General features: G+C 39.3%; 1 protein-coding gene across 1 annotated transcript in view; it reads right to left on the bottom strand.

Moving 5' to 3' along the window:
* The window catches only part of SLC9A7 (solute carrier family 9 member A7), a 280,631-nt gene that overhangs the window by 128,589 nt on the left and 138,311 nt on the right, over positions 1-13,731 (bottom strand). The window contains exon 4 of the mRNA XM_049871328.1: positions 9,261-9,337. Within this exon, the coding sequence (XP_049727285.1) occupies positions 9,261-9,337 (77 nt within the window). The remainder of the gene's footprint in view (positions 1-9,260; positions 9,338-13,731) is intronic.

Below are 13,731 nucleotides of genomic sequence, written 5' to 3'. Positions count from 1 at the left end.
TTACTTTGTGTCTTTGGTGTTCTTCATTCTCCTTTGATCCAGGTGGGTTGAGACCAACTGATGCATCTTAGATGGCCACTTCCTAGCGTTAAAGACCCCAGACGCCACTCTCCAAAGTGGGATGCAGAATCTTAATAGATTTTATTATGCCAATTGACTTAGATGTCCCCTGAAACCGTGGTCCCCAATCCCCCTCTCCTGCTACACTGGGCGTTGAAGCATTCAGTTTATTCAGGAAACTTTTTTGCTTTTGGTTCACTCCAGTCGTGCTGACCTTACCTGTATTGTGTGTTGTCTTTCCCTTCACCTAAAATTGTTCTTATATACTGTCTAATCAGTGAAAATCCCTCTCCCCCTCCCCTTGTAACCATCAAAGAATATTCTCTTTTCTGCTTAAGCTACTTCTCGAGTTCTTATAATAGTGGTCTCATACATTATTTGTCCTTTTGCAGCTGACTAATTTCACTCATCATATGCCTTTCAAGATTCCTCCATGTTATGAAATGGTTGACAGGATCATCATTGTTCCCTATTGATGTGTAATATTCCATTCTGAAAATTTACCATAATTTATTTATCCATTCATCCGTTGATGGGCACCTTGGTTTCTTCTGTCTTTTTGCTATTGTAAACAGTGCTGCAATGAATATGGGTGTGCATATATATGTTCGTGTAAAGGCTCTTATATCTCTAGGATATATGCCAAGGAGTGGGATTGCTGGATCGTATGGTGGTTCTATTTCTAGCTTTTTAAGGAAGTGCCAAATCGATTTCTGAAGTGGTTGTACCATTTTACATTCCCACTAGCAGTGTAGAAGTGTTCCAGTCTCTCCACAACCTCTCCAATGTTTATTATTTTGTGTGTTTTGGATTAATGCCAGCCTTGTTGGAGTGAAATGGAATCTCATCGTACTTTTGGTTTGCATTTCTCTAATGGCTAATGATCCTGAGCATTTCCTCATGTATCTGTTAGCTACCTGAATGTCGTCTTTAGTGAAGTGTCTATTCCTATCCTTTGCCCATTTTTTAATTGGGTTATTTGTCTTTCTGTACTTGAGTTTTTGCAGTATCATGTAGATTTTAGAGATGAGGTCCTGATCGGAAATGTCATACCTAAAAACTTTTTCCCGGTCTGTAGGTAATTTTTTTACTGTTTTGGTGAAGTCTTTAGATGAGCATAGGTGTTTGATTTTGAGGAGCTCCCAGTTATCTGGTTTCTCTTCTGCATTGTTAGTAATGTTTCGTATATTCTTTATGCGATGTATCAGGGTTCCTAGTATTGTCCCTATTTTTTCTTCCACGATTCTTATAGTTTTAGATTTTATATTTAGGTCTTTGATCCATTTGGAGTTCGTTTTTGTGCATGGTGTGAGGTATGGGTCTTGTTTCATTCTTTTGCAGATGGATATTCAGTTATGCCAACACCATTTGTTAAAAAGACTGTCTTTTCCCCACTTAATTAACTTTGAGCCTTTGTCAAATATCAGCTGCTCATATGTGGATGGATTTATGTCCAGATTCTCAACTCTGTTCCATTGGTCTATATATCTGTTGTTGTACCAGTACCAGGCTGTTTTGACTACTGAGGCAGTATAATAGGTTCGAAAATCAGGTAGAGTGAAGCTTCCTGCTTTGTTTTTCTTTTTAAGCAATGCTTTCCTTATCCAGGACCTCCTTTCCTTCTATATGAAGTGGGTGATTTGTTTCTCCATCTCATTAAAAAATGTCATTGGAATTTGGATCGGAATTGCATTGTATCTATAGACCGCTTTTGGTAGACTAGACATTTTTACAATGTTAAGTCTTCCTATCCATGACCAAGGTATGTTTTTCAACTTATGTAGGTCTCTTGGTTTCTTGCAGTACTGTCTTGTAGTTTTCTTTGTATAGGTCTTTTACATCTCTGGTAAGATTTATTCCAAAGTAATTTATCATCTTGGGGGATATTTTAAATGGTATTGATTTGGTGGTTTCCTCTTCGATGTTCTTTTTTGTTGGTGTACAGGAATCCAACTGATTCTTGTATGTTTATCTTGTATTCTGATACACTGCTGAACTCTTCTATTAGTTTCAGTAGTTTTCTTGAGGATTCTTTAGGGTTTTCTGTGTATAAGATCATGTCATCTGCAAATCGAGATACTTTATTCTTCTTTGCCAGTCTGGATGCACTTTATTTCTTTAGCTAGCCTAATTGCTTCGGCTAGCACCTCCAGCACAATGTTGAATAAGAGTGGTGATAAACAGCATCCTTGTCTGGTTCCTGATCTCAAGGGGAATGCTATCAGACTCTCTCCATTTAGGAAGATGCTGGCTGTTGGCTTTGTATAAATGCCCTTTATTCTGCTGAGGAAGTTTCCTTCTATTCCTATTTTGCTGAGAGTTTTTATCATGAATGTGTGTTGAATTTTGTCAAATGCCTTTTCTGCATCGATTGATAAAATCATGTGGTTCTTGTCTTTTATTTTATTTATATGATAGATTATATTAATTGTTTTTCTAATATTGAACCATCCCTGCATACCTGGTATGAATCCCACTTGGTCATGCTAAATTATTTTTTTTTGACATGTTGTTGAATTCTATTGGATAGAATTTTGTTGAAGATTTTTGCATCTAAGTTCATAAGGGATATAAACCTATTGCCGTCGAGTTGATTCCGACTCATAGTGACCCTACAGGACAGAGCAGCACTGCCCCATAGAGTTTCCAAGGAGCGCCTGGTGGATTCGAACTGCTGACCTTTTGGTTGGCAGCTGTAGCTCTTAACCACTAGGTCTGTAATTTTCTTTTTTTGCGGTGTCTTTTTTTTTTTTTACCTGGTTTTGGTATCAGGGACATGCTGGCTTCAAAGAATGAGTTTGGGAGTATTTCGTCCTTTTCTATGTTCTGAAATACGTTTAGTAGGAGTGGTGTTAATTCTCTGAAAGATTAGTAGAACTCTGCAGTGAATCCGTCTGGGCCAGGGCTTTTTTCTGTTGGGAGATTTTTGATTACGTCTTCAGTGGGTCTATTTAGTTGTTCTACCTCTGTCTGTGTTAGTTTAGGTAGGTAGTGTGTTTCTAGAAATCCGTCCATTTCTTCTAGGTTTTCGAATTTCTTAGGGTACAATTTTTCGTAGTAATCTGGTATGATTCTTTTATTTTCAGTTGGGTCGCTTGTAATATCGCCCATCTCTTTTCTTATTCAGGTTATTTGCTTCCTCTCCTGATTTTCTTCTGTCAGTTTGGCCAGTGGTTTATCAATTTTGTTAATTTCTTCAAAGAGCTAGCATTTGTCTTCTTAACTCTTTCAATTGTTTTTCTGTTTTCCACTTCATTTAGGTCTGCTCTAATATTTATTATTGCCTTTCTTTTTTTTCTTCTACTGCCTGAAGGTTTCTTTTGTTGCTCTCTATTTGTTCAAGTTGTAGGGATAATTCTTTGATTTTAGCCCTTTCTTCTTTTTTGGATGTGTGCATTTATTGATATAAATTCACCTCTGAGCACTGCTTTCACTGTGTCCCAAAGGTTCTGATCGGAAGTGTTTTCATTCTCATTGGATTCTCTGAATTTCTTCATTCCATCTTTAATGTCTTCTATAACCCAGTCTTTTTTGAGCAGGGTATTGTTCAGTTTCCAGGTGTTTGATTTCTTTTCCCTGCTTTTTCTGTTATTGATTTCTGCTTTTATGGCCTTATGGTCAGAGAAGATGCTTGTAATACTTCATTGTTTTGGATTCTGCTAAGGGTTGCTTAATGACCTAACATGTGGTCTATTCTAGAGAATGTTCCATGTGCACCAGAAAAGAAAGTATACTTTGCAGCTGTTGGGTGAAGTGTTCTGTATATGTCTATAAGGTTTAGTTGGTTGACTGTGGTATTTAGATCTTCCATGTCTTTACTGAGCTTCTTGCTGGATGTCCTGTCCTTTACTGAAAGTGGTGTGTTGAAGTCTCCTACTGTAATTGTAGAGCTATCTATCTCACTTTTCAATGCTGTTAGAGTTTGTTTCATGTACCCTGCAGCCCTGTCATTGGGTGCATAAATATTTAATATGATTATATCCTCCTGGTATATTGTCCCTTTAATCGTTATATAGGGTCCTTCCTTATCCTTTGTGGTGCATTTTACTTTAAAGACTATTTTGTCAGAAATTAATATTGCCACTCCTGCTCTTTATTTTATATATATATATATGACATTTTGTTTATTCATTTATAGCTTGATGTACAATTGGGTTGTTTCCACCTTTTTTTAAAAAAAAATAATTTTTACTGTGCTTTAAGTGAAAGTTTACAAATCAAGTCAGTCTCTTACACAAAAACCCATACACAACCTGCTACATACTCCCAATTACTTACCCCCCCCCCATGAGACAGTCTGCTCCCTCCTTCCACTCTCTTTTCGTGACCATTTTGCCAGCTTCTAAGCCCCTCTACCCTCTCATCTCCCCTCCAGGGAGGAGATGCCAACATAGTCTCAAGTGTCCACCTGATCCAAGAAGCTCACTCCTCACCAGCATCCCTCTCCAACCCATTGTCCAGTCCAATCCACGTCTGATGAGCTCGCTTTGGGGATGCTTCCTGTAGTGGGCCAACAGAAGGTCTGGGGGCCATGATCACCAGGGTCCTTCCAGTCTCAGTCAGACCATTAAGACTGGTTTTTTATGAGAATTTGGGGTCTGCATCCCACTGTTCTCCTGCTGCCTCAGGGGTTCTCTGTTGTGTTCCCTGTCAGGGCAGTCATTGGTTGTGGCCAGGCACCATCTAGTTCTTCTGTCTCAGGATGATGTAGTCTCTGGTTCATGTAGCCCTTTCCGTCTCTTGGGCTCGTTATCATCTTGTGTTCTTGGTGTTCTTCATTCTCCTTTGATCCAGGTGGGTTGAGACTAATTGATGCATCTTAGAAGGCCGCTTGCTAGCATTTAAGATCCCAGATGCCACTCTTCAAAGTGGGATGCAGAATGTTTTCTTATTAGATTTTATTATGGCAATTGACTTAGATGTCCCCTGCAACCATGGTCTCCAATCCCCTGCCCCTGCTTTGCTGACCTTTGAAGTATTCAGTTTATTCAGGAAACTTCTTTGCTTTGGTTTAGCCCAGTTGTGCTGACCTCCACTGTGTTGAGTGTTGTCCTTCTCTTCACCCAAAGTAGTTCTTGTCTACTATCTATTTAGTAAATACGTCTTTCCCACCCTCCCTTCCTCCCCCCTCTTGTAACCACAAACGAGTGTGTTCTTCTCAGTTTAAACTATTTCTCAAGATCTTATGATAGTGGTCCTATACAATATTTCTCCTTTTGCAACTGACTAATTTCACTCAGCATAATGTCCTGCTCTTTTTTGATTGTTGTTTGCTTGGTATATTTTTTTCCATCCTTTGAATTTTAGTTTGTTTGTGTTTCTGAGTCTAAGGTGTGTCTCTTGTAGGCAGCATACAAACAGATTGTGTTTTTTTATCCATTCAGCCACTCTCTGTCTCTTTATTGGTGTATTTAGTCCGTTAACATTCAGCATAATTATGGATAGGTATGAGTTTAGTGCTGTCATTTTGACGTCTTTTTTTGTGTGTTGTTGACAGTTTCTTTTTCCCGCTTAATTTTTTGTGCTGAGTAGTTTATCTTTATATATTGTCTTTTCCTTTTTTTCATTGTTTTTGATTTTGTTTCTGTTGAGTTTCTATTTTTTTCTTGTATTTTATTTTAATGAGTAGGATAGTTAGTTTCCTTTGTGGCTGCCTTAATATTTAGCCCTATTTTTCTAAGTGTAAACCTAACTTTTGTTTCTTTATATCGCCTTGTCTTCCTCTCAATCTGAAAGATGAATGACTACATTTCTTAGTCCCTCTTTATTATTTTAATGTTGTCTTTTACGTAATGACGTCGCCGTTTCCCTGTTTTGAGTGTTTTTTTAAACTTGATTTATTTTTGTGATTTCCGTGACTGGGCTGACATCTGATTGTTCTGTACAGTGTTCTGGTCTTGAGTTGATACCTGATATTACTGATTTATTACTGATTTTCTAACCAAAGAACTTCCTTTAGTAATTCTTGTAGTTTTGGTTTGGTTTTTATGAATTCCCTGAACTGCCGTTTATCTGGAAATATCCTAATTTCACCTTCATATTTGCGACACATGATTCTTGGCTGGCAATTTTTTTCTTTCAGTGCTTTATATAACTCATCCCATTGCCTTCTTTCCTGCATGGTTTCTGCCGAGTTGTCCAAGCTTATTCTTTGTAGGTGACTTTTCGTTTATCCCTAGCTACTCTTAAAACTCTCTATTTTTGGTTTGGCAAGTTTGATTATAATATGTCTTGGCAACTTTCTTTTAAAATCTACCTTATGCGGAGTTTGATGAGCATCTTGGATTGATATCTTCTCATCTTTCATGATATCAGGGACGTTTTCTGCCAACAAATCTTCAACAATTCTCTCTGTATTTTCTGTTATCCCTCCCTGTTCTGGTACTCCAATCACTCATAGGCTATTTCTCTTGATAGAGTCCCACATGATTCTTAAGCTTTCTTCATTTTTAAAAATTCTTTTATCTGATTTTTCTTCAAATATATTGGTACCAAGTGCTTTATCTTCAAGGTCACCAATTCTGCCTTCCACTTGCTCGATTCTTCTGCTCTGACTTTCTATTGAGCTGTCTAATTCTGTAATTTTATTGTTAATCTGAATTTCTGATTGCTGTCTATGGATTTTTGCTGCTTATTAAATTTTTCATTATGTTCTTGAATATCCTTTTTAATTTCTTCAACTGTTTTATCTGTGTGTTCCTTGGCTTGTTCTGCATATAGCCTGTTCTCCTTCCTCATGTCTTGAAGAGTTCTGTATGTTAATCTTCTGAATTCTGCATGCAGTAATTCCAGGAAGGCACCTTCATCCAGAAGGTCCTTTGATTCTGTGTTTTGAGAGTTTGTTGAAGCGATCATGGTCTGTTTCTTTATGTGGTTTGATATTGACTATTGCCTCCAAGCCATCTATAAGTTATTGTATTAGTTTATTTTATGTTTGCTTACTTGTATCCTAGTTTCTTGCTTTCTTTAGTTTTGATGGGCCCAAATGGGTTCCTTGAGTGGGCTAGCTTATTTTTGCCTTTGGAGCTCTGACATCCTGTCACCAGATGGCTAGAGCTGTTATCAGGTATATGAGCTTATAAGTCCATTCACTTTTCTTGTGTGGATTCAGCTCAGGTGTCCGGGCAGTTGGTCTTCAAGTGTGTGGTACAGGCTCTGTCCTACAGTCTTAAAGGGGCAGGAGTGTTTGGTGTAGGTACCAGTATCTGGTTGCAGCAGGGGGTCATGCTCTGAACAAGGTAGGGAGCTGAGAACCGCCCCCCAAGTGTCTCTGAGGAAAGTGCATCCCTGTCCCCTAGAGCGTACAGGTGGGTGGGTTCTGCAGATGCACCATGGGCACCCAATGCTTTTGGTTGAGGACTGGGAGGTACCAGTTATTTTTGGACCCCTGTCGTGGGTGGCTGGGTGACCTGAGTGGTGCCAGCAGTCCTTATGCGCCTGATGTGGGTAGGTGAGGATCCTGTTTAATAGGCAAAGTAGTGTCAAATATCAAACACCCACCTCTCCACTGCACAGCTTAAACAGTTGCAGTCCACTAGCAAGGGCCTATTCTCCTGAAATAGGCCCACACAGGTCCATGCAGGGGGGAACATATTCAAAGTCCAGGAACCGTTTAGGCCTGGATGGGAGCTGCTTCTGTCATGAGCTCCCCAGGCTGGTAGAGCTGGCGTATTATCTCTTCCCCCTGTTGTGAATTTATTCCTTCTCCAAGTCCAGGAGCATGGCTCAGGGCACTCAAATGGGCTCATCTCTGCCCCAAGGAAATCAACAGCCATTGATGCCAGCTTGGGGGTGGGGGGCATGGTAAGATATAAGCAAGTACTTAGCTTTTGCCGAGAGCGCGGATCTTCTCTGGGTCCAGAAGTGTGAGTAGACTGTGTGGTTGGCTGCTTCTCCCAGAGGAAACTGCGGCCAAACACTACTACCAGCCCACCGCAGCCACTCCTGGGAATGGTGCCTGAGGGATTCCAGCGATTCAGGTCCGGCAACTCCTCTCCGCTTCTGAACTGTCTCTCCCTCCCCCTGCTGCTCGGTCCATTTTTTTAACTTTGCCTTTCATGTTCATTGCTCCTAGCTTGTCATAAATAATCATTTCACTTGATTTTTCGGGTCTTTGTTGTAAGAGGGATAGCTGGAAGCAGCTGGCTATTCCGCCATCTTGGCCCTGCCTCACTAATTTTTTTTAATTAACTAAAGTCCTTAATTTATTCAGATTTCCTTAGTTTTTACCTAATGCCCTTTATCTGGTCTAGGATCCCATCCAGGGCCACATTACATATAGTTGTCACATCTCCTTAGGCTGCTCTTGCCTGTGACAGTTTTCTTAGACTTGCTTTGTTTTTGATGATCTTGATGGTTTTGAGGAATACTGGTCAGGTATATTGTAGGATGCCCCTTTGTTGGGATTTGTCTGATTTTTTGTCATGATTAGACAAAGGTAACACATTTTAAGGAGGAAAACCACAGAGATAACGTGGCGTTCTCAACACATCACAACAAGTGTATGTCCTATCAACATGATTTATCCCTATGGATGCTACCCTTAATCACCTGGCTGAGGTAGTGTTTATCAGGTTTCTCCACTGTAAAGTTACTCATTTTTCCACTTCTGTACTGTACTCATTTGAAGTTACTTCGTGCAGCCCTCACTCAAAGGAGGCTAAGCTCCACCTCCTTGGTGGGAGACAGTGTATCTATATAAATTATTTGGAGATCTTCTGACAGGAGATTTGTCACTTCTCCCCCATTTATTCATCTAATCATTATTTATATCAGTATATACTCAGGGATACTTATTTTATACTTTGTGTTATAATCCCATAAAATGTTATTTATATTGTTGTTTAAATTATTGCAGCTTTGGCCACTGGGACTCTTTCGGGTTGGCTCTTGTGTCCCTTTGACATGCCCCCATTCGTTTGTTTGTTTGAACACTTCCTTACTTTCTGGCACTACAAGATACTCTGGGCTCATCAGCCATTTCTGCAATGGAGGGGCTCTGGTTCCTTTTATTGGAGGATTGTATTAGAAACCAAGATCTTGGCACTGGGGGCAATTTTATTTAATTTTAATTCATCTTGGTTTTAATTTATATAGCCACATATGGCTAGCAGCTCCATATTGGACAGTGCAGCTTGATATCTTAACTGCCATCATCACAAACATCAAAATACTGAGCTCTGTGGATCAGAGTCACTTACCCGATAATGAAGCAGGAAACAGCAGTCCCCAAGAAGGCATAGGCCAGAATAGACCCAAGATTTCTAAAAAAGTGTCTCTGAATAAAACAAAAAATGAATCAATTGTGATTTTTGGCAGTGAGTATAAGAAATACATTAAAAGTCTCTATAAAGTAGAACTTTACTTTCTGCTTCCACTACATAAAGCAATAACTGAAGTAATTCCTAAATAATGCTATTTAGCCTTAAACATCATAGTTTTAAAACATCCTCTGCCCTGCCAATCACTGAGCAAGCAATCAAGGGCTTAGTAAATTTTCAGAAAAACTGCCCTGGTTGATTATATTAAATTATATTAAGAGTTGTGCATGTGCGTGTTTCATAAATAGACCAATCATTTCCATAGATTTAACTCAAATCATTTTACTCTGGTGATTAAGAAGTGATTCAGCTAGTCACTTCAAGTTCTTACGGTGCCTTAGAAGATCACTGCACACATAAGTTTGAAACTAATCAAGCGTGAATTCTCTAGCTAAGGAGCTTTATGTTTAATTCAGTATCAGAAAACAGAATGCCCTAAGTATCTATCTGCTCATGGGATCTGAGGTGCCTCCTGATATTAATCTGGATTAATCTTTGTGACCTGGGAAAGAGGGACAAAAAGGATAGATGTGGATAAATGAGAAAACAGTAAATTCCATTCAAGATGGGCAAGTGTATATAGGAAGTAACTCGTGCCAATATAAGATCTTGCGATTATTCAGGAAAAGGTGGCAAAAGTGCAATCTTTTCAGTGCTTTGCACGTTTATTGATTTCTTTAAAAGTATATAAACATATATATTTTTTAAAAAACCTATTGTCATCGAGTTGATTCTGACTCACAGTGATCCCATGTGTTACAGAGTAGAACTGTTCCATAGGGTTTTCTTGGCTATAATCTTTATGGAAGCAAATCGCCAGCTCTTTCTTCTGCAGTGCCACTGGGTGGGTTCGAACCACCAACCTGTAGGTTAGTAGACAAGCACAACTCGTTTACACCACCCAGGGACCTTTAAACATGTATATATATATATATATATATATATATATACACACACATACATACATACATATACATACATAATGTTGTTAGAAGCTGCCAAGTTGGCCCCAACTCATGGCGACCCCATGCAAAACAGAACAAGATGCTGCCTGGTCCTAAGCCATCCCCATGATTGTTTGCAGATCAAACCATTGTGATCCACAGGGTTTTCTTTGGCTGATTTTCAGAAGTAGATCCCCAGGCCTTTCTTCCTAGTCTTAGTCTGAAAGCTCCACTAAAACTTGTTCAGCATCATAGCAACACACAAGCCTCCACTGGCAGATGAGTGGTAGCTATGCACGAGGTGTACTGGCTTGGAATCAAACCCAGGCCTCCCACATGGAAGGTGAAAATTATACCACTGAACCAGCACTGCCCCCATACATACAAAACACATACACACACACACACACACAGATACATGGATCTATTTCTCATAAGTGATTAGGCCTGTGGGATATTCTAGACAGGGAATCCTGACTTAGGGCTCTCATTCCTCAAGGTATAAGCTATTCTCATTTGAAAATCAGATCTAACAAAAACAAACAAAATTCCCCAAACACCCTAATCAAACAGGGACCAGGAACACACTATCTAAAAAAGAAAAAAAAGGCAGGAGAGCCCCCGCATTACAGCTGAGCAACATCAAAGAGCACAGGAGGAACTAGCCTGGACCAGGCAGCCACTATGAAGTATGACCAGGGAGAGGGCTGTGGGCATCCTCTGGCCTGAGTCTAGACAGAGGATCTGAGGCCTTGGCTTCGGTCCTCCTCAATGCTTGCCCCAACCTGTCACCAAGGCTGCAGAGCAGGTGTCAAGGAATGCCTGTTGCCCCTAAGCCTCCTGATCAGAAGAGAATCCTTCAAGGGCTTGCCACACTGACACTCACCAAACGAGGGTACTGCCTGTACATATTATGGACATATTATGCTTGCCTCTTAAATCATGGACCCCATTTTTTTTAAAGCTAATGTATTTATATACCAATGTTTTTTTAAAAAAAAAAAACTAATTAAATTTAAAAAAATCAACAACTGTGAGTCTCCTTCCCTGAAAGTTCCACCAATGGTTTAAGTCAGGAAGGGCTGGGAGTGTATCAAGGAAAGCACCTGAGACCAATGAAACTCATGTGAAAACATCCAGAAAAAGTTTTAATCCCAAATGGCTACTTCCCCTTGCCGCTAAGCTTTCTTTTGGATACCCATCCGTATGGTTAGTTTGAATGTATTCAATAAATTCATATGCAGGGTATTAGCCAAAGCAAAAAAAATTAGGAATGTAAATTCGCTACCAAAAATACATTCATAATATATTCCAAAGTCACACCACACACACACAATTACCCATCGCTCATTCTATCTGCTGTTGTGAGCCAAAATTTTACTATATCTTGAAAAGATAAACCACCTATTTGTGCATTAGATTGAGTACTTAAATATATACTTCACAGTTTACAAAGTACTTTCACATTTATTAGCCCATCCAATTTTCACAACTCCATCACAAAGGTATAATTTCGACTATTTTATATGAGAGAAATTTAAGGCTCAAAGGTGTGACGTGACCTACCTGAAGCCACACGTGAACTAAACTGCAGCACCAGAACTGGGAAGCAGATCTCCTGCCCCAAGTACATCGCACAAGCTTCCCTTCTACCCAGCTCCTTGAGTCCCATCCTTTTGGGGAAGAAAGGGCAGGAGGTGTTGAATGGAATCCTGTTTATTCCATTCTACTTTCTCTACAACACAGCCATGGCTGATTCAGAGTCTCCCCTACTTTTCCCTCTCAGTTATGACATGCCCTGGTAAAGCCTTCAAGAATCTAAGCCTAAAACAGATCAGGATGAGAAGGTCTGGTGAAAATCCACATGACATCTCAATTCCTACCTGTACCATTCTCAGCCTCACATTCCTATTCCTTGGGAAGCCCTAACTTCTCCCATTCCTACTGACAAGTTGTAACATGTTATATTGTGTGTGTGTGTGTGTGTGTGTGTGTGTGTGTGTGTGTGTGTGTTTGGTGGAGAAGTTCACCAAAAAGGAAGGCTTCTACAGGTGAACTGTTTCCCTGCCAATGCCCTGGAAGCAAAATTTGTATAGTGGCACAAAATCAAAGATAATTCCAACGATTTTTTTTAAGTCAGAAAAAAGCCCATTTCTGCATGATGATTGTGCATAGGTCAAAGTGTCTGAATATATCTTTACATATCAGCAGTTAAACAGTGAAATATTTATTACATTTAATTGACAACAGGTTTAATCAGAGTTGGCAACCATATAAGAGTTACTTAAATGCCTTTATAAGGACTATTTAAAATGAAGAGACTAAACTAACAGCTGATAACCTAAAAGACTAGCATTTCAAAAACTCAAATTGCAAAATGTTATTTGGTTTTCTTCTGAGAAAATGGGGCTGACAAAGGGAAGGCTCTGCAAAAATGAAGGTGTTTTTGAACCTTTAGAATGACTTCCGCAATCTATGATTTGGTTTCATTTTGTTATGGATTGAATTGTGTCCTCAAAAAATATGTGTCAACTTGGCTAGGCCATGATTCCCAATATTGTGTGATTGTCCACCATTTTGTCATCTGATGTGATTTTCCTATGTGTTATAAATCCTACCCCTATGATGTTAATCAGGCAGGATTAGAGGCAGTTATGTTAATAAAGCAGGACTCAATCTACAGGATTAGGTTCTGTTTTAAGTCAATCTCTTTTGAGATATAAAAGAGAGAAGCGAGTAGAGAGGCATGGGGACCTCATACCACCAAGAAAGCAGAGCTAGGAGTGGAGTATGTCCTTTGGACCCGGGGTCCCTACGCTGAGAAGCTCCTAGACCAGGGGAAGATTGAAGACAAGGACCTCCCCCAGAGCCAACAGAGAGAGAAAGCTTTCCCCTGAAGCTGGCGCCCTGAATTTGGACTTCTACCTTCCTAGACTGTAAGAGAATAAACTCTTTGTTAAAGCCATCCACTTGTGGTATTTCTGTTATAGCAACACTAGATAACTAAGGTACCTCTTAAAGCAACTACAACTGTGATTATAGGATAAGATTAGTTATTTAAAATACCAAATTAATTTTAAGAACTATCTATATGGGATCAAACTGACAATATCAGCTCGAAAGATCAGATAGGAACATTAGGGGGCAGTGAGATTATATTAATGAGGGAGGAACAACTCAGAATAGGAGGGTGAGAATGGTTGCACAACTCAAAGTAATTAATATCACTGAACTGTTTTTTTTATACATACAGAAACATGAATTGGTGTATGTTTTGCTGTGTATATTCTCAACAACAAAATTAATTAATTAAAAAATATTGATCAACTACTTGACAAGAAGAGGAGTTCCCAAATTCTCCGTTTAGATAAAGAATAACATTATTTGTACCTGTAATAACCATCTCC

The sequence above is a fragment of the Elephas maximus genome, chromosome X, assembly GCF_024166365.1.
Source record: "Elephas maximus indicus isolate mEleMax1 chromosome X, mEleMax1 primary haplotype, whole genome shotgun sequence".
Lineage (NCBI taxonomy): Eukaryota > Metazoa > Chordata > Mammalia > Proboscidea > Elephantidae > Elephas > Elephas maximus.
Note: the sequence above shows the minus strand (reverse complement) of the source record. Positions and strands in the feature narration are given on the sequence as shown.